The sequence below is a fragment of the Saimiri boliviensis genome, chromosome 17, assembly GCF_048565385.1.
Source record: "Saimiri boliviensis isolate mSaiBol1 chromosome 17, mSaiBol1.pri, whole genome shotgun sequence".
NCBI lineage: Eukaryota > Metazoa > Chordata > Mammalia > Primates > Cebidae > Saimiri > Saimiri boliviensis.
In genome coordinates this window covers 3,208,739-3,234,688 of record NC_133465.1, presented here as the reverse complement: position 1 = coordinate 3,234,688, position 25,950 = coordinate 3,208,739, and the positions used below count along the sequence as shown (strand labels likewise).

At 38.6% G+C, this 25,950-nt stretch overlaps 1 protein-coding gene across 5 annotated transcripts in view; it reads left to right on the top strand.

Moving 5' to 3' along the window:
* The window catches only part of USP32 (ubiquitin specific peptidase 32), a 248,004-nt gene that overhangs the window by 96,302 nt on the left and 125,752 nt on the right, over window positions 1-25,950 (top strand). For all 5 annotated transcript variants that reach the window (XR_012514504.1, XR_012514506.1, XR_012514505.1 and 2 more), the window contains exons 4-6: window positions 182-300; window positions 5,952-6,111; window positions 25,738-25,869. Coding sequence is in view for 2 of the 5 variants with exons in the window: in XM_039475926.2 (XP_039331860.1) it covers window positions 182-300; window positions 5,952-6,111; window positions 25,738-25,869 (411 nt within the window). In the remaining 3 variants the exon portion in view is untranslated. The remainder of the gene's footprint in view (window positions 1-181; window positions 301-5,951; window positions 6,112-25,737; window positions 25,870-25,950) is intronic.

Sequence of the window (25,950 nt, the reverse complement as noted above, 5' to 3'; positions counted from 1 at the left end):
ATTACACTGCTATTTAAAATTTTGGTTGCTGGATTATTTTAAGGAGTGAACTAAATTATATGTATAAAGTGCTTGGCCCTAGTAGTCACTCAGTTATTGTAGCTTTCTCTTTTCTCCCTACTTCCACCAAGGTATATTGATCTTTGTTAAGATTAATGTATTCTATCTTTCTCTCTCTTAGACATTTTTAGTCTTTTTTCAAGTGAATCTGGGAACTATGTTATACGGGAAGAAATGGAAAGAATGCTCCATGTGGTGGATGGTAAAGTCCCAGATACGCTCAGGAAGTGTTTCTCAGAGGTATATTTAAAGATTTACATTTTATCCCTTTTTGTTGACAAAGTATTAACTCTTAGTTGTATAATACGTTTTAAATATGACAAATAGATGTTTATGTGCAGATTACTCCTGGCATTTTTAGACTTATTGATGTTTCTGTTTATGTGCCATCCATGACTCTCATTACTGGTATATTTGTGAATCTGAAAATTTTCAATTCTATTATAAAGGCAACTATTCATACTTAGAGTATAATGGAACACAATCCTGTTTACTCACACTAACATACCAGTACACACACACACACACACACACACTCTCCTACAGAAACCTGAAACAGTGCTCATGTTGTAGTGTCATTGCTTTTCATCATGGATATCATTCATTCATTAGCTTTGAGCCATCTGTTACCTGTTTTATCAAGGCCTATTTCCTCATTTATTTTCCCTAGTTGATTTGCATAGTGAAATGTTTGTGTTAAAAAATTGTCATCTTTGGGTCAGGCGCGGTGGCTCAAGCCTGTAATCCCAGCACTTTGGGAGGCCGAGGCGGGTGGATCACGAGGTCAAGAGATCGAGACCATCCTGGTCAACATGGTGAAACCCCGTCTCTACTAAAAATACAAAAAATTAGCTGGGCATGGTGGCACGTGCCTGTAATCCCAGCTACTCGGGAGGCTGAGGCAGGAAAATTGCCTGAACCCAGGAGGCGGAGGTTGCGGTGAGCCGAGATCGCGCCATTGCACTCCAGCCTGGGTAACAAGAGCGAAACTCCGTCTCAAAAAAAAAAAAAAAAAAAAAATTGTCATCTTTGGGCAGGCAAGGTGGCTCACACCTCTAATCCAAGTACTTTGGGTGGCCCCGGTGAGATCTCTTGAGCCCAGGTGTTCAAGACCAGCCTGGACAATGTAGCAATACCCCAACTCTACCAGAGCGGGGGAAAAGTCATTTTTTCTGTTTTCAAAAATAATGTATTTTCATTGTGTCTTCATAGAAAAATTAAACAATAGAAACAATTCAACAATCTTTAACAGAGAGAATTATTTTTCTTTTCAGAGGTCTGCTAGTATGTGAAAAGTCATTAGTGCTTGTAGAGTAAAAATCCCTTTAGAAATTCTGATTATTTCATGCAGCACTCAGTGCTGCCCAATTTCTTATGGGTGGCTTTTTGACACAATTCTGTTTTACCAGTATGACAGTCCTTCACTGTTCTTTGTTTTATTCTGGGAGCATAGCTGCACCTTCACGACTGTATAGACATTGATTGTCCATACTTCAGGGATATGCATGTATCTGGTTCTGATTATATCTTTGGACTGTCTATCACCAGTTTCTTACCACTCTGGTTTTGAATGTCTCCGGTATTGATAGCACCTGGTGATAGCTCTTTCTTGCTTTTGAGCTTAGCTCTGCAGTTTTTGGTGGTGGTTATGGTGTTACATTTTATCCAGCATTTTGCAATGTCAGCTGCAAAAGGATGAGCTTCCTGTGTTTTTGTTTGTGACACATTGACTGGAAGTTGCTGTGATAGTATTTTACTACTTCAGGACAAACTGAGCTATGATTCGTTTGTTTTTTTCCCCATAATAAAAATTTACTTGTAAGAAAAAAGGATAATCTAGCAAGCCTGGTTGATTGGATTTTTGACGTAGATGTCCAAAACATTAATATTCTCTGTTCTTTTTCAGGAAGTATGCGTATTTTTTCATTTTAATAAGGTTTATGCAGACATTTTCATTTTGTAGATGGAAGCAAAGTGTGGTTGGCCACCCAGTTCTCTCGAAATTTAAGGACAGTAGCAGGCACATGTATTAGCTGATAATTAGTACTATAGAGGAAAATAAAGTGGAATAAGGGGAAAAGGTGGTGATAGAGAAAAGGCATCTGAATGTTGTTATTTTATTTAGTTAGTTAGTTTTTGAGCCAGAATCTTGCTCTGTCGCCCAGGCTGGAGTGCAGTGATGCCATCTTGGCTCCCTGCAACTTCCACCTTCCAGGTTCTAGCGATTCTCCTGCCTCAGCCTCCCAAGTAGCTGGGACTATAGGCATGAACCTCCACGGCTGGCTAATTTTTGTATTTTTAGTAGAGACAGGGTTTCACCATATTGGGCAGGCTGATCTTGGGCAACCTGGGTCACCCTGGGACCAGAATGGAGGCCCCTCTGGGGTCTGGAGTCCGTGCTGCCCTGTACCAAGGTCCCTGCTCTGCCACCACTGTGGGGCCCTACCCCCTCTACAGCCCAGAGGACCACAGGCTGCCAGTTCCCAGCCTAGCTCCCAGCAGTGTCATGGGGCTGTGTCCAGTCCCCTCCCCAGGACCCATAGGGCTGCCAGGTCATGGGGAAAGCTGTGAGTTGAGGCCCAGGGAACAGGGGCCTGTGCCCTGGGGATCCACCTGCCTTGGCCTCCCAAAGTGCTGGGATTACAGGCGTGAGCCACTGCACTGCCCTGCCTGAATGTTGTTATTTTATATAGAATGGTTAAGTCTGTCAGATAAAGTAAGACTTGAGTAAAGAATTTATAGCAAGTGAGAAAGAAAACCATCAAGATATCTGGAGGAACCACTTTTCATCAAGAGAATATAGCAAAGACCTTGAGTTACGGGTATACTTGGTATGTCCAAGGAACAATAAAAAGACCAATTTAGTTGGAATGGTGTGAAAGTGGAATGGTAGGAAATGAAGTTATACAGATTATTAGAGAGTGGGGTGGGGGCAGATTATATATTGCCCTATAGGACAATGTGAGTCCTTTGACTTACCCTGAGTGAGATGGAAACCACTGGAGGGTTTTGAGTAGAGAAGTAATAAAATATGAGTTGTGTTTTTTTTTTTAAACACATGATCACTTTAGATCTTATGTGGGAAGTAGGCTGAACCGAGTCCAATTGAGGTTTCTGAATAATCCATGTGGGAGGATGGTCATTTAGATCATGGTATAGCAGTGAGGTTGAGGTAATGAGAAGTTTTTAGAGTCTGCATTTATTTCAAAGATAGAGTTGGCCTAGAATGTTTTCTTGTATTGATTATGGACTATGATAGAATGAGTAGGGTGAAAATGATTAGTGTTTAGCCTGATTCAGTAAATGAGTGGAGTTACCACTAATGGAGATGGCTAAGAGTAATGGAGAAGTAGGTTTGGAGGTTGGATATCAAGAAAGATGTAATTAAACTTGAGGATCCTATTAGACACTCAAGTGGAGTTGTCAGATGTGATTTTTTATATATAAATCTGTTGCTGAAGGGGAAGGATTTTTTATTGGCTTACAGGTAAGGATGAGATCATCTAGGAGTAAGTTTAGATAGAAAACAGATTGGAAGAATGAGTCCTGGATGAGTTTAAAGTTTGGAGAGATGAAGAGGACTCAAAACAGGAGATTAAGAAATGGCCTGCAAGAAAAGAGGATTAATAAAAGAGAATAGTGTCCTGGAAGCCAACTGAGGACAATGTTTCAAAAAGGAAGGAGAACTCAACTATGTCAGATACACTGAAAGATCTAGTGAGTTGAGCTTTGACCACTGAGAATTGATCATTAAATTTGGTGACCTGCAGGTAGGTCATTGGTGTAGGTCCTGTGGAGTTAAAAAATTGCTGGTGTCAGGATACTAGATGGAATGTACTCATAAGAGGAAATTGTGATGGGAAGAGTGGAATGCTTAAATTTTCAATTATGGGAAGAGGAAGTTACTATAATAAAGATATCATAAGACTTGGTAGTTAATGCCTGAGTTGTGATGTCTTTAATGAATAGATCTTTAGAGTAGAAAAGATCAAAGAAATGTGAGGCTCATATATGTGGCTGTGGCTATTTGAATTATTAGATGCCTCTAGTTGGTATAAAACCAACATTGTAAATGGGCTAATGGTATCTGATTCAACTATTTGATTTATTTGCCTGCTCTAATATCCGAGTAGTGTGTCTGATGATTGCATGCAGAACTTTGCTATCCAAGTATTTATATTAGAATAGGTTAATTCAGACCTTCGATAACAATGCTTTGTGTTGTTTTTGTATTTACACACACACACACACACACACACACACACAGAGAGAGAGAGAGAGAGAGAGAGAGAGAGAGAGAGAGAGAGAGAGAGAGACAGAGAGGAGAGAATCACTTTAGCTAAAATATAAAGACCTCGCACTTAGATTTAAGTGATATGGGTCACAGCTTTTTCTGTCTCGTGCTTTATTATTAGCCTTGTCAGATGCAGTTATAAAGGAATCTACCTAGGTGTTGTATGAAGTTTTTTCCTACTGACTTTTTTTAGGTTATTGACTCTTAAAATGGAAATTTATATTTTATACCATTCTTCCCTTTTTAGAAGAGATTCATGACTCAAAAACATTTAAAAAATCAGATTTGACAGTGGAATTTCTGGTCTACAGTTATGTGTAATGAGTCCCAGTGGGCAAGTGAATTTCAGAGATTATTTTGTATTTCACTCAGTCAGCCAGGCAGTGTGGTAACTTTGGAGCTTGGACTACCTGAGTTCAGTCTTCTTTCTTCCACTGTATAACACTGGGCAAATTCCTTAACCTTTGGTGTCTTGGTTTTTTCATGTGTAGAATGGGGTTAATAGTGTCTTCTGTAGAGAGTGCTTTGAAGATTAAATTATAGAGTAGTTCTTAGGACGTTGTAAACACTTGGTATTAGTTATATGTGAAGGTGGTAGAAAGGTCTACCTGGTAATCAGCTCAACTTTTAGCCCTCTCTCCTCCCTAGAGATCAGGTGTGGGGCTGAAAGTCCCAACCCTCTAATCATTGTTTTTCTCCAGTGGCCAGCCTCCATCCTGAGGCTATCTAGCAGCCCCCCACCCAGCCTTGGGTCAATTCATTAGTGTGCAGAGACATTTATCACTTGGGAGATCACAAGAATTTTAGGAGTTTTATGCCAGAAAAAGAGATGAAGACCAAATATATATTTAACAATATCACAACCACTAAGAAATTACAATTGAGGGATGCTACTGATTTTAAGACTTACCCCAATGTCAGAGATGTTAATGTATGTAAAACTGTGCATCAGCTTGTAGAATTTATACTACTAAGCTTCTTTCTAGACTAAACATGGAATACAGAAGGAATATAGGTAGAAGCTGTCATCTCTAAATATGTTGGCAGTGTCCTCATATGTCCCTGCAACATATCTGAATGTCATGTTGATGCCTTCTGGGATCCTGAGTGTCCACTCTAGAAGGACTCCTGGCTAGTTGTTTTTAATTTGCAAATGAAATTTAAAGATTATTTTAATTCCACACAGATTTAATTAAAATATAGTAACTCGGGCAGATTGAAAAGTGCTAAAGAAGAGGGATAAGGCAAGTGAAAAATTGGATTTATTAAGTGTTTAAAGAAATGCAGTTTACTGATTTGGGGGTATACTTTAGCAAACAAAATATGGCTTATTGGCAGTGTACTGCTTTACTGAATTGATGAAATAATTTATAATTAAACAAAGCAGTTTTATGCAAGTAGAAGTTATGAAGTACAGTTATTTTTGAAAACAGTTTGATTTCCAAATATATAATGCCCTGCAGTGTTACTAGATAATCGTTCCTTTGTAGATAATAGAAAGATAAATGAAAACTAATTGCAAATTTCAGGTTGTGCAGGTTGCAAGTAAGATAGCTTAAAATTTCACTAAACTTATGTTTTCTTGTTTTAATTTTAGGGTGAAAAGGTAAACTATGAAAAGTTTAGAAATTGGCTTTTTCTAAACAAAGATGCTTTTACCTTCTCTCGATGGCTTCTATCTGGAGGTGTGTATGTTACCCTCACTGATGATAGTGATACTCCTACTTTCTACCAAACTCTGGCTGGAGTCACACATTGTAAGTAATGACATTTCATTGTTTTCTGTTTGCTTTTTTATACATAATTTGTTGGTAATATGCAAATATGTTTATAAGGGAGAAATTTCTTTAAATTTTTAAATTTTTTATTTTTTTGAGATAGGATCTTGCTCTGTCCCAGGCTGGAGTGCAGTGGCATGATTGTGGCTTATGGCAGCCTTGACCTAGGAGGCTCAAGCAATCCTCTCACCTCATCCTCCCAAGCAGCTGGGACTACAGGCACTCGCCACCATACCTGGCTAATTTTTTTCTCTTTTGCAGAGACTGCAGGGTCTATGTTGCCTATACTGGTCTTGAACTCCTGGCCTCAAGTTATCCTCCCACTTTAGTTTCCCAAAGTGCTGGGATTACAGTTGTGAGTTGCTTTTCCCAGCTGAGAATTTTTTTTTTTTTTCAGTGTTTTGTTTTTTCAAAATGCAATAAAAAGATGCTGGAGCATGGAAAATACAGCCCTCTGTGAATTGTCCTTCTCCAAGCTGTATTAGTTTCCTTGGGTTGCTGTAACAAATTACAACAATTGGTAAACTGAAATAAGACATTTACTCTCAGTTTTAACAGCTGAAATCAAGATGTTTATAGGAATGTGTTCCCTCTGAAGTCCTGTTATAGAACCAGAATGGAGTCTGCTTACCTGGCTCAGTAAAAGCAGATATCTACACCAGAGTTTTTGTAGTGGTAGAAAGGAAGACGCTTATTTATAGGGCATCAAGCAAAGAGGACCAGGCAGATAAATACTCAAAGCCTGACCTCCCCAAAGCTCACGGGTAAGGCAAGGGTAACTTTCAGGAATATAGAAGCTACAGGGAAAAATCATAAATCAATACATGGAGGATACTCATTGGTTTTGGCCTAAAGGGGTAGGATATCTTGAAGAGGGAGCTTACAGGTCATAGGTAGGTAGACAGATTAAAAGATTTTCACATTTGCAATTGGTTAAGGAAGAGAGGCATCTTTTTAAAATTTGAGGTCAGCAGGAAAGAACATTAACTGGCTCATGGGTGTGACTCCCTCAAGGCCCCTCAAGAAGAAATTTATTTATTTTATTATAATTGATTAATTAATTAATTTGAGATGGAGTATTGCTCCATCACCCAGGCTGGAGTGCAATGGCAGGATCTCTGCTCACGACAACCTCCACCTCCCAGTTTCAAGCGATTCTTCAGCTTCAGCCTCTTGAGTAGCTGGTATTACAGGTGCCTGCCACCATGGCTGGCTAATTTTTTGTATTTTTAGCAGAGAAGGGTTAAAACTGTTGGCCAGGCTGGTTTCAAACTCCTGACCTCAAGTGGTCGCCCTGCCTGAGCCTCCAAAGTGCTAGGATCATAGGCATGAGCCACCACACCAGGCCTGGGAAGAAATTTAGAGCAAAGAAGGATGGTGAGCATTCAGTCCTTAGTTCCCCTGTAGTCTAAAGTCTCATCAGCTCAGCCCCTGTAGTCTAAGGTCTGATCATCTTCTTTTAGGCTGCTATTACTTTCTGGCTTCTTTAATAAGTTACTTACTTCTCAGGGCTGGCTAGATGCCTGGAGTTTCACTTCAAGGAACTCAGGATTTTCCTTCATGCATGCGGGAACCCCTCAGCAACTCAAAAGGTGCTTCCTGCTCTGCCTCAGTCTCTAGAGAACAATTATTCCTTGCCTCTTCCATTTTTGGTGACCCCAAGCATTCCTTGGTTTGTGGCAGCATCTCCTGTTCTTTGCAACTCTGTCTTCACATGGCCTTCTCTGTGTGTTTCTGTGTCCTTTCCTCTTTGGATTCAGGGCCTAGGCTAAATCCAGGATAATTTTACTTCAAGATTCTTAATTCATTATATCTGAAAAGACCCTGTCCAAATAAGGTCATATTCTGAGGTTCCAGATAATTGTGAATGCTTAGGAGACAGTATTCAATTCACTACACAGGCCTAAGTGTTAAAACTACTGTTCTTCTTTCCGTTGGAAACAGAAAACTGTTAATACCTATACTCTGCATTTCCTTTTTTTTTTGAGACAGAGTCTTGTTCTTTTTTGCTCAGGCTAGAATGCAGTGGTGTGATCTCAGCTTACTGCAGCCTCCAGCTCCAGAATTCAAGCAATTCTCCTGCCTCAGCCTTCCATGTAGCTGTGATTGCAGGCATGCACAACCATGCCTGGTTAATTTTTGTATTTTTCGTAGAAACAGGCTTCACTGTGTTGGCCAGGCTGGTCTTGAACTCTTGACCTCAGGTGATCCACCCGCCTCAACCTCCCAAAGTGCTGGAATTACAGGCATGAGCCACCGTGCCTGGCCTGCTTTTCCTTATGCTTTTTTCTGTCACTGAAATGCCTTCTCCTTTGCTTCTATCTGTTAAATCCTAGCAGTCATCCATGAAGACTTAAATCACATATCCTGTTTTTTTTTTTTAATGAAATCTTTCCTTACCTTCTTATGAGAAATTATCTCTCATTCCTCTGAACTCTGATAACACCTTACTTGTACCCTTCTTCAATGAATTTATCCCATTCATCTTTGTATTATAACTATGGCATTCTGCTTATTTGTACATGTCATGTCTCCTAATTCATAGGATCCTTTCCCGCAGAGGGAGTCTTTATTATTATTCTATCTTTCTTCTGCCCCAGGCCAAGCCTAAATAAGTGTTTGTTGGCTGAATAGAGGAATTGGGGTGTCAGGAGCTATTTGTACCTATTGTTTTATATGATTTAACTGCTAATTACATACCAGCTACTTTTTCCCATTTTCATTCTGTTATTAAAAGTTCTGACTGATAAGTTCTGGCATGAATAGGCAGTGAGCTTGATTCTACTACTTTTCAGTGCCCTTGTCTTTGTTTTAAATAGGAAAGCCTTTTTAAAAAATTATTTTGATTAAAATATTGAGGGAACCTTTTTATACTCACTGTGTAAACTCTAACTTACCTTAATATTTAAATTGTCAATCATATGGATATTCTGTTGAACTTTCACTTTTATTTGTGATTGTATGGTAAATTATTTTTCTGTTAATATTGACAAGAGTGTGATTGACCGCTTTCCTTAAATGCCTTGCTGTGTTAAAGAAAAAATGATTCTGCTTTTTGTTAAAACAGTGAGGAAGACATTTTTCAAGACTATTCCAATTAAAGGTATTGCAGTAGGGGAGAGAGATCAGCTGAAGTCTCACTGTAAACAAGGACAAGTGGGGATTTATAGCCAAGGATTAAGATGAGGTGGTCTTTGGATAGAAAATTGCTAAGAGGAGACATTAAGGGTGGGGGATTCTTGCTGAGGCAGCCCAAGATGAGGGGAATGACTATTGCAGGATTCTCATCCAAAACTGGCCTATGACAGACCAATGACAGAAAGGGGAGCAAGAATGAAATTTAGTAGAAGTGAGCTTAAAGGAACCTAAAAAATTTGGTCAAGGAGCTAGTCTTAAAAATTTACTTTGAAAGTGGAAGCTGCTTATTGTCTGTTTCTGAAGCACTGTATTATTAGAGAAAGCAAACTTATTTAATAAGTCAAATACTTTTCAATATGTTAAAATTAGCTCCATTTTATTTGAAAATAATCTTTTCTATTTACCTTTTTATTTGGGAAGTTTTTTGGATTTTTTTTTTTTTTTTTTTTTTTTTTTTGAGACGGAGTTTCGCTCTTGTTACCCAGGCTGGAGTGCAATGGTGCGATCTCGGCTCACCGCAACCTCCGCCTCCTGGGTTCAGGCAATTCTCCTGCCTCAGCCTCCTGAGTAGCTGGGATTACAGGCACGTGCCACCATGCCCAGCTAATTTTTTTTTGTATTTTTAGTAGAGACGGGGTTTCACCATGTTGACCAGGATGGTCTCGATCTCTTGACCTTGTGATCCACCCACCTCGGCCTCCCAAAGTGCTGGGATTACAGGCTTGAGCCACCGTGCCCGGCCTGGATTTTTAATAGTGTTTAAAAGTTAAAAATACTTTTGCCTTGTTAAAAAATCTTGAATTAGGCCAAGCATGGTAGCTAATGCCTGTAATCCCAGCACTGGGAGGCCAAGGTGCATGGAGGTCAGGAGTTTGAGACTAGCCTGACCAACACAATGAAACCCTGTCTCTACTAAAATACAAAAATTAGCCGGGCATGGTGGTGGGTGCCTGTAATCCGAGCTGCTCAGGAGGCTTAAGTAGGAGAATTGCTTAAACCAGGAATTGGAGGTTACAGTGAGCCAAGATCCACGACTGTACTCCAGCCTAGGCAACAGAATGAGACTCTGTCTCCAAAAAAAAAAAAAAAAAAAAAAAAAAATTATTGAATTATTTGAAACAAATATTCCTGGAGATTCATTGTTTCACCTACAAATAGTGACCTTTTAATTTCTAATGATTGTTTTCTTTTTAGTTTCATGTACCCCCAACATCTCTGCAGCATTTTTAACACTGTTGACCATTCAGTTTTCTTCAAACTCTTCTCCTTTGCTTTTTGAAACATTGTAGTTTCCTAATATTATTATTATTTCTTATGAGCTTTTTACCACCTCTTTTTTTTTTTTTTTTTTTTTTGAGACAGTTTCACTCTCGTCACACAAGCTGGAGTGCAATGTCGTGATCTTGGCTCACTGCAACATTCTCCGCCCGGGTTCAAGCGATTCTCCTGCCTCAGCCTCCAATTTTTTTTTTGTATTTTTAGTAGAGACGGGGTTTATCCTGGAAACTCCCGACCTCAGGTGATTCCTCGGCCTCCCAGAGTGCTGGGATTACAGGCATGAACCACCGGGCCTGGCCACCTCCTACTTTTAAAATATAAGTTATTTACAGCAGATCAGCCCTTCACTCTTTTGTTCTTGGATGATGTACATGCTTTGCTTCATCACAACCATTTCCATGCTTTACCTATCCATCCTGTCTTTGCAGGTGATACCTAGATGAACTTTGCTGCTCTGAGGTATTTCTGAAACTGCAGGTTCATTTTAATAAATGTCTCTTGGTTATATTTTCTAGCACCCAAATCTCCTATCTAAAACCAAATTCATCTTTCCCTGCCTTAATCCACCTAAAGGTGTATTTTTTAAAAAGGCAAGCATGTTCTTCCTCCTGTGTTTTGTATCCTGGTTGATAGTATTTGTAATTCTAGTGTCTAACTTGACTCACCTTTGACTTTTCCTTATCAAGCTTCATATTAGATCCTATTCATCTTAACTCAGCCATATTTCTTGCATCTTTCTTTCTTGCTGCCATCATTACAAGTTTCTTATCTTACTTGTCTTACTACCTCTTGATATGAAAGGGTGAAGCACAATGCTTTTTATGTATTTTTAATTCACCTTAAATTTCTTTTAATTACTTCACTTCTCTGTTCAGAAATCTAACAAATTTCTTAGCATGGCTTCAGAGTCTCCTAGTTTCCTATCCTTGACTTAAATTTTCCATGCTCATTTCTCCTCACATGTGTTATTTGCCTCAGCTGCAGAGCACTGGTCAATATACATGACGACACTATGAACTTTTATATTATAGCTACCCTATATACATCACTCCTAATCTTCCTTCATTTAAGAATGTACCTCATCTTTCAGCCCTTGACAATTGAGATAATTCTTTGTCATCAAAGAGCAATTCAGATGCTGCCTTTTCTGTCATGCCTGCTCATTTCTCTTTAATTTGAGTTAATTTATTTTACTATGTGCAACACTTTACATTTATATTTTACTTCTGCAACACTTTACATTTCAATTAAAGCAATTAATTTGTTTTTTGCCCTATCTCTGAGTCTGTTAGAAATGGCTTTGTTTACTCCCACAAGCTGCAAGAAATATTATGCTATTTTCTCAGTTGTTTATAACATTCTTATTTGCTGGCATCTTAGTTGAATTTTGTAATATCCTTGTTTCTTGTAAGAGAAACACCCTCGCCGGGCGAGGTGGCTCAAGCCTGTAATCCCAGCACTTTGGGAGGCCAAGGCGGGTGGATCACAAGGTCAAGAGATCGAGACCATCCTGGTCAACATGGTAAAACCCCGTCTCTACCAAAAATACAAAAAATTAGCTGGGCATGGTGGCACGTGCCTGTAATCCCAGCTACTCAGGTGGCTGAGGCAGGAGAATTGCCTGAACCCAGGAGACGGAGGTTGCGGTGAGGCGAGATCGCGCCGTTGCACTCCAGCCTGGGTAACAAGAGTGAAACTCCGTCTCAAAAAAAAAAAAAAAAAAAAAAAAAAATTTAGTAGTTATTCAACCTCTGCGTCATACAGACTATCCCTGCCACTTACTGTTGATATGGGAAATAGATTTAATCTCTTTGAACTTCTTTTTCCTCCTTTGTAAAACAGGAATAATAATACAATATACCTTATGGGGCTGTTTTAAGGAGTAAATTAGGTAATACCTTTTATTATTATTATAAGTACTCAGCCCTGTGCCTGGTATACAGCATGTGTTTTATAATGAATATGCATCCTCTCATATTAATGAACACTTTGCTCTGTGAATGTCAGTGGTCTTTACCCCTCTGTCTTTAGAGAATAATTGTTTTGGGATCAAGCAGTTTCCAAATACAGGGCTGTAGATCAGTATAAAAATTAACTTGCCCAGATTTTTAGAAAGAAAGTGTTTTTCTTACCACTTTGTTTACTTTTATTTTATAATTTATAAAAACAAAGAGCCAACAATAAATTTATTCAACAGACAGCTGAATTGCCACTGGCTTCAGACAAGCAGCTGCCTTCTTAGTGGATCTTATATGAAAGCATTGTCACAAAGTCATAATTAGTGCTATGTTTCTTAGAGAAATTCTGACATGGTTAGGTTTACAATTGGATGACTATGATTTATATTACCTATAAATTCTCACTCTGATTCTGGCTAAACAATTCACTATTGATGTCTTTGCAGGCTCTTCTTCTCAAATAATATTTGGTACATTGAACTGTCCTAATAATGTGTTAGGAATGTGGAAACTTGTGATAAAAATAGGGACTATTAACTGATTTATAAATAGACATTTATTTTAAAGCATCAGCAACTCCATTTGAATTTGTGTAATGAGCCGAGGTGTCTAGGAAACAAAAAGGAATTACAACTTTTAACTTGTAAATAACATTTATATTAGCATGCAGATGCCTTTCGTTACTTTTTCATACACAATTATAAAGTAAAATTTGAAGTCACAGTAAGTTGAACACACTGCCATGTTTCATCATATTTTGTTCTCTTTTATGTAAATTGCAAAGGTAACTGGGGAGCTATTTGTATTCAATACAGACTTAGAATAATTAACTTATTTGATTTGGCCAGGTGCAGTGGCTCACCCCTGTAATCCCAGCACTTTGAGAGGCTGAGGCAGGCGGATCACCTGAGGCCAGGAGACCAGCATGGCCAACATGGTGAAACCCTGTCTCTACTAAAAATACATAAATTAGCTGGGTGTGGTGGCATGCACCTGTAATCCCAACTACCTTGGAAGCTGAGGCAGGAGAATCCCTTGAGCCTGGGAGGCAGAGATTGCAATGAGCAGAGACCACACCACTGCACTCCAGCCTGAGCAACAAGAGTGAAACTCTGTCTCAAAACAAAACAAAACAAAAACTTAATTTACCCAATATTTTGTCATGGCAAGTGCATTTTTCTGAAGTGCAAATTCCAAACTGTTATTACCTTATCTATTATTTAAATCAAGAAGTAGAGTCAGACTTTAGCTCAGAGTTCAAGTTTTTCTGGTTTAATACATCTTAACTAATTTTTAATCAAGATGGTTGTATTTTTCAATTATAATTTGCTATTTAAATACATTATTATTATTATTATTTGAGACAGGGTCTGGCTCTGTCATCCAGGCTGGAGTGCAGTGGCCCTATCTGGGGTCACTGCAACCTCTGCCTTCCAGGCTTAAGCGATCTTCCCACCTCAGCCTCCCCACTATGTTGCCCAGGCTGGCCTCAAACTCCTGGGCTAGAATTACAGGTGTGAGCTGGCATGCCTGGCTATTTTAATTCTTTAGATTTTATTAGCAAAATTACTTGTGAAATATAGATAAAGTTCTTTTTTTTTTTTTTTTTTTTTTTTTGAGAGACAATTTTATTTTGCTTCCTAGGCGGAAGTGCAGTGGCACAATTATGACTCAGTGCAGCCTCGACCTCCCGGGCTTAAGGGATCTTCCTGCCTCAGCTTCCTGAATAGCTGGGGCCACAGGCGCATTTTACCACACCTAGCTAATTTCCTTTTTTTTTTTTTTTGAGACGGAGTTTCACTCTTGTTACCCAGGCTGGAGTGCAGTGGCACGATCTCGGCTCACCGTAACCTCCGTCTCCTGGGTTCAGGCAATTCTCCTGCCTCAGCCTCCTGAGTAGCTGGGACTACAGGCACGTGCCACCATGCCCAGCTAATTTTTAGTATTTTTAGTAGAGATGAGGTTTCACCATGTTGACCAGGATGGTCTCGATTTCTTGACCTTGTGATCCACCCGCCTTGGCCTCCCAAAGTGCTGGGATTACAGGCGTGAGCCACTGCGCCTGGCCTACAACTGGCTAATTTCTAAAACTTCTTTGTAGAGTCGGGGTCTCATCATGTTGTCCAGGCTAGTCTCAATCCTCCCCTGCCACAGACTCCCAAAGTGCTGGGATTACAGGTGTGAGCCACTGTGCCCAGTCAACAGGATTAGTGACAAGTTAATCTTTAAAGCCATTTGTACTGAAGGTACAGGAGAACAGATATGACGTTTGTAATGATGCTGAACATCTTGATGATGATGATGTTCAGAGTCAGAAAGCCTGTATTGGAATCATAAACATTCTGTGTAATTAAAAGTTTGAAATAAGTTAGTACAGTTCTTCCCTCTCCTCCCCGGATTCTACTTTCAATGCTCAAACGCATTTTTGCTTTTTCTTGTAATAGACTTTCCTTGTCCATTTTGTCCATAGTTACTTAATACATACAGTTTTGGAGTTTGGAGAGACAGACTATAAACTTAAAATGTAATTAGTTTTCATCAGCCTTTCACTATTTGAAATCTGTGTATGCCATCCCCTATACTGTAGTACATGAATAGTCTTTTCCAAGCACAGTCTAGCCAGCTCCAAGTGGTCTTCTCTTTGAAATGTCTACATTGTGACTAAAATACCTACTATTTAACAAGGGGGTTGTAGTGAGTTTTGAGATACATAACTTTTATGTGTTTTTTTAATAAAATTAAGGAATTAGTTTAGTATATAGGGCTTAAAGATTAACAGGAGAAGGAGAAGGGGTTTCAGTAGTTTAGTTATTAGGGTAGTTAGTCATGGACTCTAGTTAAATATTTTTTGGTACTATGGGATGTTATTTTTCTGTTTTTGTTGGCATCTATTTAATTTTTTTGAACTCTTTGAAGAGTATTTTTTATTTATGACTTTAGACTGATTAGTATAAAAACAATAGTTTTTTTTTTTAATTTATTTTTAAGTAGTATATAAACCTCCTTGGGAGAGGAATAGTAAATTTAAGTTGTGACGATTTTGTAGAGTAACTTTAGTTAGGGATTTTACTTGGGTATGTAACATATTTATGGCTCACTGGAGATTTTTTAAATTAGTGTTTATTAGTTGAGATAAGGATATTAGTTTAGGATTTTTTTGGACTAGAGTGGCAATGTCGATAGTTGTTGGCTTCGTTATGTTAAGGCCAGCCAGAAGGGGCACAAGGAGTGGGACGGTTTGGCGTGATTCTTAGACCATGAACTGCCTAGTAAATCTGTGTGCTTCTCCTTCATTATCCTCTTATCTGTTAGTGATGTGAGGCTTACAGCCATTTTAAGTAGATCTCAGAAGGTCATTGCTCCTGAGAGGAGGTTGTTTTTCAAAAATGTTAAAGAAAGGTGTTACTGTATGAAAATAGTTGGATATTGTGCCTGGCTTTTTTGGATGAGGATTCACTTCCTGCATTAAAGAGTTGTTGTCTGCAGCTGGAGCCTTTCGTGAGGTGAGACCTGATTAGGATGGCCCAAAGTGCAGACCAAGAACTACTTAGAATGTTGGGAATATGGTATACTGCTGTTGTGACCCAGAAAAAATTATACCTATAGGTGGGTGATAATTTCATTCTTACTTAGCCAGTAGAGTGTAAGTTTTAGTAGTGACTTAGGAATTGCAAATAAAAAGAGTAGCTACTGAAATTACAGCTTCAAACTTCTTTAAGTGAAAATAAGGTTTAATTCCCTCTTCCTAGCAATTTACCTGCCAATTCATGTAAAATGTTTGGTAATAATAATATATTATATATATAAAATCTACTTTAGCTTGCTTTTCACAAATGTTTGATTGAGGAATGTGCAGTCTGTATCTAGAAAACGAACAGAGCACATAAACCTAAAAGTCAGCAATAAAGGATGGTTTTCATTGGTGACCATGACCAATCTGATCGTCTTTTTTCTTGTAAATACGTTGTTTGTCTTTCTACATTTCTGCTGCAGCAAAGAAATTATTCTTTTTGAGGAGATTGATAAACATAGTTTTCAAAGTATAAAAAATTGGTTAATATGATTTTTCTGTGTTCCAATTTACAGTATTATGTAAACACCAGTTAATCAGAAGTACTAATAGGATACCTATTATATTCTCAATGCTGAGAAATACAGAAATAGGAACATGGTTTCTACCATCAAAACTGCTGTCTCCCTCCTTTTTTTCAGGGTCAGATTTTTTATATGCTGATCTACTACTTGGAACTGTTTGGGACTTTAAAAAGCTAATGTTTCTCTGGAGGAATGAAAGAGGCTTCTTTTTCTTTTTTTTCTCTTTTACATCATAAACGGAATAGACAGACATCTAATTTAGGAATCTCAATTTACATATCAGACTCCTTTGGTGTTCTCCCTATTGCTAAAATTTTAAAATACTCTCTTAAGTAAATTCAGTTATCTCGATATTTGAAGTAGATACTTCAGTATTAAAAAATGAAAGCAACATTCTTTAGTATGAGTATGTATTTTATTTTATTACAAAAAAAAAAAGGTTGAAATAGGGTCTCACTATGTTGCCCAAGCTGGTTCTAAACCCCTAGACTTAAGCAATTCTCCTACCTCAACCTCCCAAAGTTCTGGGATTATAGGTGTGAGCCACCACAACTGTCGATTATATATTTAAAAATTAGATCCCATTCCAAGTAATTAGACCTTTGCAAATCTTGACCCATCAGGAGATTACAATCTAGTGAATTAGTTATTTAGTTTAAAAAGCAAAACTATGTGACACAGTTTATATACCTCTGTGAAAATTTTATCTTTATTGTGTTATACTTTTTTTTTTTTTTTTTTTTTTTGAGACGGAGTTTCGCTCTTGTTACCCAGGCTGGAGTGCAATGGCGCGATCTCGGCTCACCGCAACCTCCGCCTCCTGGGTTCAGGCAATTCTCCTGCCTCAGCCTCCTGAGTAGCTGGGATTACAGGCACGCGCCGCCATGCCCAGCTAATTTTTTTGTATTTTTAGTAGAGACGGGGTTTCACCATGTTGACCAGGATGGTCTCGATCTCTCGACCTCGTGATCCACCCGCCTCGGCCTCCCAAAGTGCTGGGATTACAGGCTTGAGCCACCGCGCCCGGCAAAAATTATAATGTTAATGGTTATTTTAAGATGGTAGCATTAGTTGTGATGCAAATTTTCTTTCTACATTTTCTAGACTGTCAATAATAAAAGTATAAAATTGCTTTTGTAATTAAAGATAATAAAGAAATCATAGGTGTAAGAAATCATATCAAAGGCTATGGAGATGACTTAATTTCCGCTACCCATGTTTTCTTTCCTGTTTGTAGCTGGGACTACAGGCATGCTCAACTAAAGTAGCGTTTCAGATATGTAAGTTACATATATACTCATTTTCTTAATTGAACAGAGGAATGATACAAAGCAAAATTTTTAAAACTTTTGATATAAAAGGTCATGGTGGCTGGGTACGGTGGCTCATGCCTATAATCCTGGCACTTTGGGAGGCCAGAGCTAGAAAATTGCTTGAGGTCAAGAGTTCAAGACCAACCTGGTCAACATAGTGAGTCCCCATCTGTACAAAAAATTTTTTAAATTAGGTGGGCATAGTGGTGCAAGCCTGTAGTCTTAGCTACTCAGGAGGCCGAGATGGGAGGATCACTTCTGCCTGGGAGGCAGAGGTTGTAGTGGGCCATGATAGCACCATTGCATTCCCGCCAGGCCAAGTGAGTGAGACCCTTTCTCAAAAAAGAAAAGAAAAGTCACAATATAGTTACAATTAATATTCAAAATCCCTTGTGATATAAGGAACATTTGTGTAATTGTGTTGGAAATAAAAAGTATAAGCCTAAAAATATTTGTTGTTCACAATTTGAATTAAGATTTTACTTTCTTCTTCTTTTATTTTATTTTATTATTTTATTTTTTTGATGCCCTGTCACCCAGACTAGAGTACAATGGCACAATCTTGGCTCACTGCAACCTCCACCTCCTGGGTTCAAGTGATTCTCCTGCCTCAGCCTCCTGAGTAGCTGGACTACAGTCACCTGCCACCACACCTAGCTAATTTTTTTTTAATTTTTGGATTTTTACTAGAGATGGGGTTTTGCCATGTTGGCCAGTCTGGTCTTGAACTCCTGATGGCAAGTGATCTACCTGGCTTGGCCTCCCAAAGTGCTGGGATTACAGGTGTGAGCTACTGTGCCCAGCCAAGATTTACTTTCTTAATATTTTTTCTTGATTTTTTAATCAATGAAATTTTTTTTTTTAAACAGAGTTTCACTCTCGTCACCCAGGCTGGAGTGCAGTGGTGCAACATCTCAGCTCACTGCATCCTCTGCCTGCTGGGTTCAAGTGATTCTTCTGCCTCAACCTCCCGAGTAGCTGGAATTACAGGTGTGCGCTACCATGGCTGGCTAATTTTTTTGTATTTTTAGTAGAGATGGGGTTTCACCATGTTGGCCAGACTGGTCTCAAACTCCTGACCTCAGATGATCCTCCCGCCTTGACCTCCCAAAGAGCTGAGATAACTGGTGTGAGTGACCATGCCTTTCCAAATGACATATTTCTGATACATTTCTGAAGATTTGTGTTTTTTTCTGTTATAGATCAAGTTGTAATAACACTCATCTTCAGAATTCTAAGTTTCAATAGTGATTTGGTTTAAGATGAATGAGACCAATATATAATTCAGTATAATATTTGAGCTTCTGACATCTGAAATTTATTTTCCAGTGTTTTTTTAACATTCTGTTTGAGAAACGTGTGTATTTACGAAAATAAACTATATCCCAGATAGCTTCCTAAGTATCATTTGTAAATGTATTGGTGGCAGTGCTTTCTCTGTTGGGGACAATTTTGTTTCTTACAAGACACTCAGTGTCTGGAGACATTTTTGGTTGTCGCATCTTGGATGCTGCTACTGGCATCTAGTGGTTGGAGGCCAGAATACAGCTAAACATCCTTCAGTGAATATGCCCGACATCCTCCTGCCAAAACGAATTATCTATCCAAAATGTCAATAGTGTCAAGATTGAGAAACTGGGGCCTATGATATGGAGAAAAAATTTATGGTTTAGTGATTTCACTAAGTCCTAATGAAATAACAGGTGCAATTCTCTTGCTCTTCTCCAAGATTAAAGTGACATAAATAATTAACAATACAGAAGCATAATAAAGACAATGAAGGTTGATTTCAATTTTTTAACTTTTAAAGTTATGTTACCTTATAGCCTTGTCACTATGTGGTTTATGTAATAATTACCCTTAGTAATTAGTAAGTAATTAGTTCCCTTTAAATGCTAAGAGGACTGTTTGTAGGGGTTACCAAGTTAAGAAGTTTCCAGGAGAGAAGTCTTCTTTATAAAATGCAGATGAGATAGAATCAGCGTACTTGACTCCAGGTACATATTGTCAAGACCACTTTTGTTTTCTGCCATGGTAGGTATAGTCCTTTCACAGACTTTTCCTTCTATGTCAGAATAAATTAGAACAGTGTCTTACTGAATACCTTACTACTTTCATCTACTGATGTGTGATAACATGTACAAATGTTTGCATTCCCAATACAGGATTTTTGATTTTAAAAGAATCACTCTTAGGCTCTTGAACTAAAAGCCTCTCTTTGGCCGGGCATGGTGGTTCATGCCTGTAGTCCCAGCACTTTGGGAGGCTGAGGCAGGCAGATCACGAGGTCAAGAGATCGAGAGCATCCTAGCCAACATGGTGAAATCCCGTCTCTACTAAAAATAGAAAAATTAGCTGAGGGTGATGTCGTGTGCCTATAGCCCCAGTACTCGGGAGGCTGAGGCAGGAGAATCACTTGAACCTGGGAGGCAGAGGTTACAGTGAGCCAAGATCACACCACTGCACTCCAACCCGGGCAACAGAGCAAGACTCCATCTCAAACAAAACAAAACAAAACAAAAACAAAACCTTTTCTTTTAGGGTTTAGACATAATGAGCATCAGGATAAGGTACGGGAAAAAAAATAGAGGAAAATTAGTTAGTTTTATGTCCTGGGAACCCCTTGAAGGTCAAGCAAAAGGATGATAATTTCTCTTAAAATTTTATTTAAGGCTGGGCATGGTGGCTGGTCTGGTAACCCCAGCACTTTGGGACACTAAGGTGGAAGGATAGCTTGAACCCAGGAATTCGAGACCAGCGTGGGCAATGTAGTGACCTCTTCTCTACAAAAGATAAAAAAGTAACCAGTCATGGGGGTGCACACATGTAGTCCCAGCTACTCAAGAGGCTGGGGGTGGGAGGATTGTTTAAGCCAGGGAAGTCAAAGCTACAACGAGCCATTAATGATGCCACTGCACTCCAGCCTATGCAACAGAGTGAGGCCCTGTCAAAACAAAACCAAAAAACCCTATATAAAATAGCGGGATATATATTTTTATTTATTCAGTGCTTTTCATGACTGTGGTATTTCTTGCACAAATGCAGTACGGATACACATACTGGTATGACTATGTCTTAATTATCTTGCTGATGGGAAAAAAGTTTTCCCCCTGAAGTTTTTATTAAAACTGCTTGGGAGGCTGGGTATGGTGGCTCATACCTGTAATCCCAGCACTTTGGGAGGCTGAGGCAGATGGATCACTTGAGGTCAGGAGTTCGAGACCAGCCTCGCCAACATGGTGAAACCTCATCTATTAAAAATACAAAAATTAGCCGGGTGTGGTAGCAGGTGCCTGTAATCCCAGCCACTCCAGAGTCTGAGGCAGGAGAATCACTTGAACCTAGGAGGAAGAGGTTACATTTGAACTGAGATCACACTATACTCTAGCCTGGGCAACAGAGCGAGATTCTGTCTTCGGAAGAAAAAAGAAAAAAAAAAAAAAAAAAAAAATATATATATATATATATATATATATATATATATATATATATAAAATACACACACACACACACACACGTAATATCTGGTAATCAAAGGCTTTGAAGGCCCTGGAAATGTAGGGTACTTTGTTCTTGTCTTCCCAGGTAACTTAAAAGTTACCTTGCTAAACTGACCTAACAGGAAAATAAATAAATAAATAAAAGTTACTAGATGCCAAGGTCATATCTGGTACTAATTGTTATCTTTTATCACAGTTAGCATTATCCTGAAGAAAGATGTGAGGGTTATATGTGTATATGTGTATATAAAATAGCTCAACAAATAATTTTTTTTTGAGATGGAGTCTCATTCTGTTGCTCAGGCTAGAGCGCAGTGGTGTAATCTCGGCTCACTGCAACCTTCGCCTCCCAGGTTCAAGTGATGATTCTCCTGTCTCAGCCTCCTGAGTAGCTGGGATTACATGCACATGCCACCACACCCAGCTAATTTTTGTATTTTTAGTTTCACCATGTTGGCCAGGCTGGTCTTAAACTCCTGACCTCAGGTGATCCACCTGCCCTGGCCTCCCAAAGTGCTAGGATTACAGGTGTGAGCCATCACGCCCAGTTAATAATTCTCATTTATTCATTAAACTTATTTACTGAGTGCTCAAAATGTGCCTGGAATTATTCTGGTGTTAAACTATAACAGCGAACAAAACATACCAGAAACTTTGCCCTCAAGCATATGTTCTAGATAGGGGAGACGCTCAATAAACAAATCAAATCAATAAATTTTGTTATATTAGAGGTGATAAGTATTATGGAGTAAAATAGAACAGGGAAGATGGATAGAGGAATATCTTGGAATGGGGTGCTGTTTGGATGTTGTGAGAATGTGACATTTGAGTAAAGATCTGAAGGAGTTGTGGGAGTAAGCCATGCAGGTATCATGGGGAAGTATTGAAAGGTTTTGAGACAGAGAAGTGGTATTATTAGCCTTATTCTGTTTACACTTTTCTTCTGAAATGCTTTTTTTAGTACTGAAATTAAACGTCTTCCCATGTTTTCCTGAATTGTCTGTCTTGTGTTTATCTATTGTAGTCTTCGTGGTTTCGAATTATATATATTGATGATTTTAACTCTTTTAATAGACATTTCACTGGTCTGAAGAATGCCCTTTAATATTCTTTTTGGTGTGGTTCTGCTATTTCCGCTTCATCAAAAAAAAATCGACTTTGTGTTTATTTTTGAATAATATTTTCACAAGATACAGAATTTGAGGTTGGCAGTTTTGTTTTCTATTTCAGCGCTTCTTCCCTGTTGCTTTCCGGCCTTTGTTCTGAAGAGAAACTATTATCTCAGTTCTTTTGTTTGTAAAGTGTTTTTACCCCATCTTGCTCCTTTTAAGATTTTTTTCTTTATCACTAGTTTGATTATGACTTGCCTTATTATGGTTTTGAGCTTTCTAACACAAGGCTCATTGAACTTCTGGATCTATGGGAATATAGTTTTCATGAATTTTAGAAAGTTTTCAGCCATTATTATTTCAAATACTTTCTGCCTATCTCTTTCTGGGATCCCAATTGTATGTATGTTTGATATTATCTTACAGGTCTCTAAGATTCTAATACGTTTTTAGCCTTTTTCCTCTTTATGCTATCATTTAGATAGTTTCTCTTGCCTAGCCTTCAAGTTCACTAATCTTTCCTCTCTAGTTTCTAATCTGCTGTTAAGTCCTCTAGTGAATTTTTTTTAAGATTTCAAGTATTGTATTCTTCATCTTTAGTAGTTCCAGTTGATAGTTTTTTATAGTTGCCATTTCTTTGCTAGGTATATGCATGTTTTTCTTTAATTCCTGAGATACTTATAATAGATACTTGAAAGCTTTGCCTGCTAATTACATCATTGTTATTTCTAGGTCTTTTTCTCATGACTAATTTTTAATCCTGATTTCGGGTCACATTTTTCTACTGCTTCACGTTTTCTTTGGATGATAGACATTATGGATATTACGTGGCTGAGCATCTGGTTTGTTGTCTCTCTTTAAAAAAGGAAGTTGTGGCTGGGTGCTGTGGCTCATCCCTGTAATCTCAGCCCTTTGGGAGGCCTAGGCGGGTGGGTGGATCACGAGGTCAGGAGTTTGAGACCAGCCTGACCAAGATGATGAAACCCTGTCTTTATAAAAAATTTAAAAATAAGCTGGGCCTGGTAGCTCATGCCTGTAATCCAAGCACTGTGGAGGCCAACGCGGGCGGATCACCTGAGGTCAGGAGTTCAAGACCAGCCTGACCAATATGGTGAAACCCCATCTTAAAATAAATAAATAAATAATAAAAATTTAAAAATAAATTTAAAAAACGAAGTTGTGCTTTATTTTGATAGGCAGTTGAGTTACTTGTGCATCAGCTCCATATTTTCCAGGATTGTTTGTAAGATTCATTGGGACAAGTTTGGAGTAGCCTTTACTCTAGAGTTAGTTTTTCCCTGCTTATTAAGTAGAGACCCGCTGGGATCCACAAATGCTCCCACTGTCTAACAAAGTGTTTCCACTCCAGCTGGTCACAACTCAGACATCTCCCACCGCTGCGTGAGCTTTGGGACTTTATTAGTTTACAGCTTTCCAGCATTTGGGCTGGGTGTGATGGACTCATGCCTGTAAGTAATCTGAGCACTTTGAGAGGCCGAGGCAGACAGATAACTTGAGGCCAGGAGTTTGAGACCTGCCTGGGTGATACAGCGAAACTCCATCTCTACTAAAAATACAAAAATTAGTGTGGTGGCACATGTCTGTTATCCCAGCTACTCAGGGAGCTGAAACACGAGAATCTCTTGAACCCAGGCAGGTGGCGGAGGTTGCAGTGAGCCAAGACCATGCCACTGCACTCCAGCCTGCATGACAGTGAGATTCTGTCTCAAACAACAACAACAACAACAACAACACAAAACAAAACAATTTTCCAGCATTTGTACTTAGCCCAGACTCAGTGTGTTTCACTTTGTGTATACACAGCTTACTATTCTGCCAAAACTGAGTAAGACACCTGTGTAGATTTCTGGAGCTTTTTTTGGGGTATAACTTTCTTCTCCAGTACTCTGTTCTGCAAAATTCAGCTACCTCACCTCCAACCTATCTTCTTAACTTCTTACAGTCCTCATCCCTTGTTAAGGTTTGGAAAGAGATGGTCAGAAAAAATCCAGGGCAATGAAAGGGCTCACCTTATTTGTTTCCTTTGTCTCAAGGATCACAGTTTTGTACTGCTTACTCTCTAATTTCTAGAAACAGTTTTACATATTTTATACAGTTTTCTGGTCATTGGTGGTAGGAGGGCAAGTCTGGTGCCAGCTACTCCATTATAGATAAAATTTGAAATTTCTAGATTTACATTTTAATAGGATCACTTTGGTTTCTGTGTTTAGTTGACAATAAATGTCTTGTATATGCTTTCTAAATTTTACTTTAGTTCCTTTGAGAAAAAAACAAACACAGATAAAATGGTTTAGAGCCTATCTGCAATTTTTGATGTATATTCTGAGGAATGGGGAAAGATGTACATGCTTTCATGGCTTTGCTAATATTATCAAATAGTTACTCCTACTCCACCTCCTCTGTCACTTTTGACTTTTTTTTATTCAGTAAGTATTGATGTGTATGTCATTCATTGTATTGACAGGATGAATCCAGCATGGGTTCTGCCATTGTGATGTTTACAGTCTAGTGGGAGAGAAGCTGTGCACAGAAACATTAAATCCAAAATAGAGATTGAAAATAAACAAAAACGGCCAGCCATGGTAGCTCACACCTGTAATCCCAACACTTTGGGAAGCAGAGGTGGGAGGACTGCTTGAGGCCAGGAGTTTGGGACCAGCCTAACCAACATAGTGAGACCCCATCTCTACAAATTTTTTTTTAGAAATTAGCTGGATGTGGTGGCATGCACAGGTAGTTCTAGCTACTTGGGAGTCTGACATAGGAGGATGGCTTGAGCCCAGGAATTTGAGGCTGCAGGAAACTGTGATCGTGCCACTGTACTCCAGCCTGGGAGTGACAGAGCAAAACCCTGTCTCTTTAAAAAAATAAAATAAAATCAGTACAGGTAAAAGTGGTATGGGGAACCTAAAAGAAATAGCTTAGTTGTATATTATCTTAAATGTTGGATTTAAACAGCCTACTTGAATGAAGAATTGTAGATTTCTTTTTTTCTATTTTGAAACCTCATTTTGGTTTAATTTTTCTACCATTTTGGATATAATAAATTTGAGGGTTTTTTTGGTTGTGATTATTTTTTAGCAATATAATTGTGAAACTAAAATACATCTATGGAAGATATATTATCAGGATGAACTGAACTCTGGAGAAGAGAATTCTGAGGTTTAATAATCTTTTTTGATTTGACCCTTAGTGGAGGAATCAGACATCATCGATCTGGAGAAACGCTATTGGTTATTGAAGGCTCAATCCCGGACTGGACGATTTGATTTAGAGACATTTGGCCCATTGGTTTCACCACCTATTCGTCCATCTCTGAGTGAAGGTAGGAATCATTCTGTTTTCTACATATGTTCATTGGTAAACATACCTGAGCCCATCTCATATTTTAACTCACATTTTAACT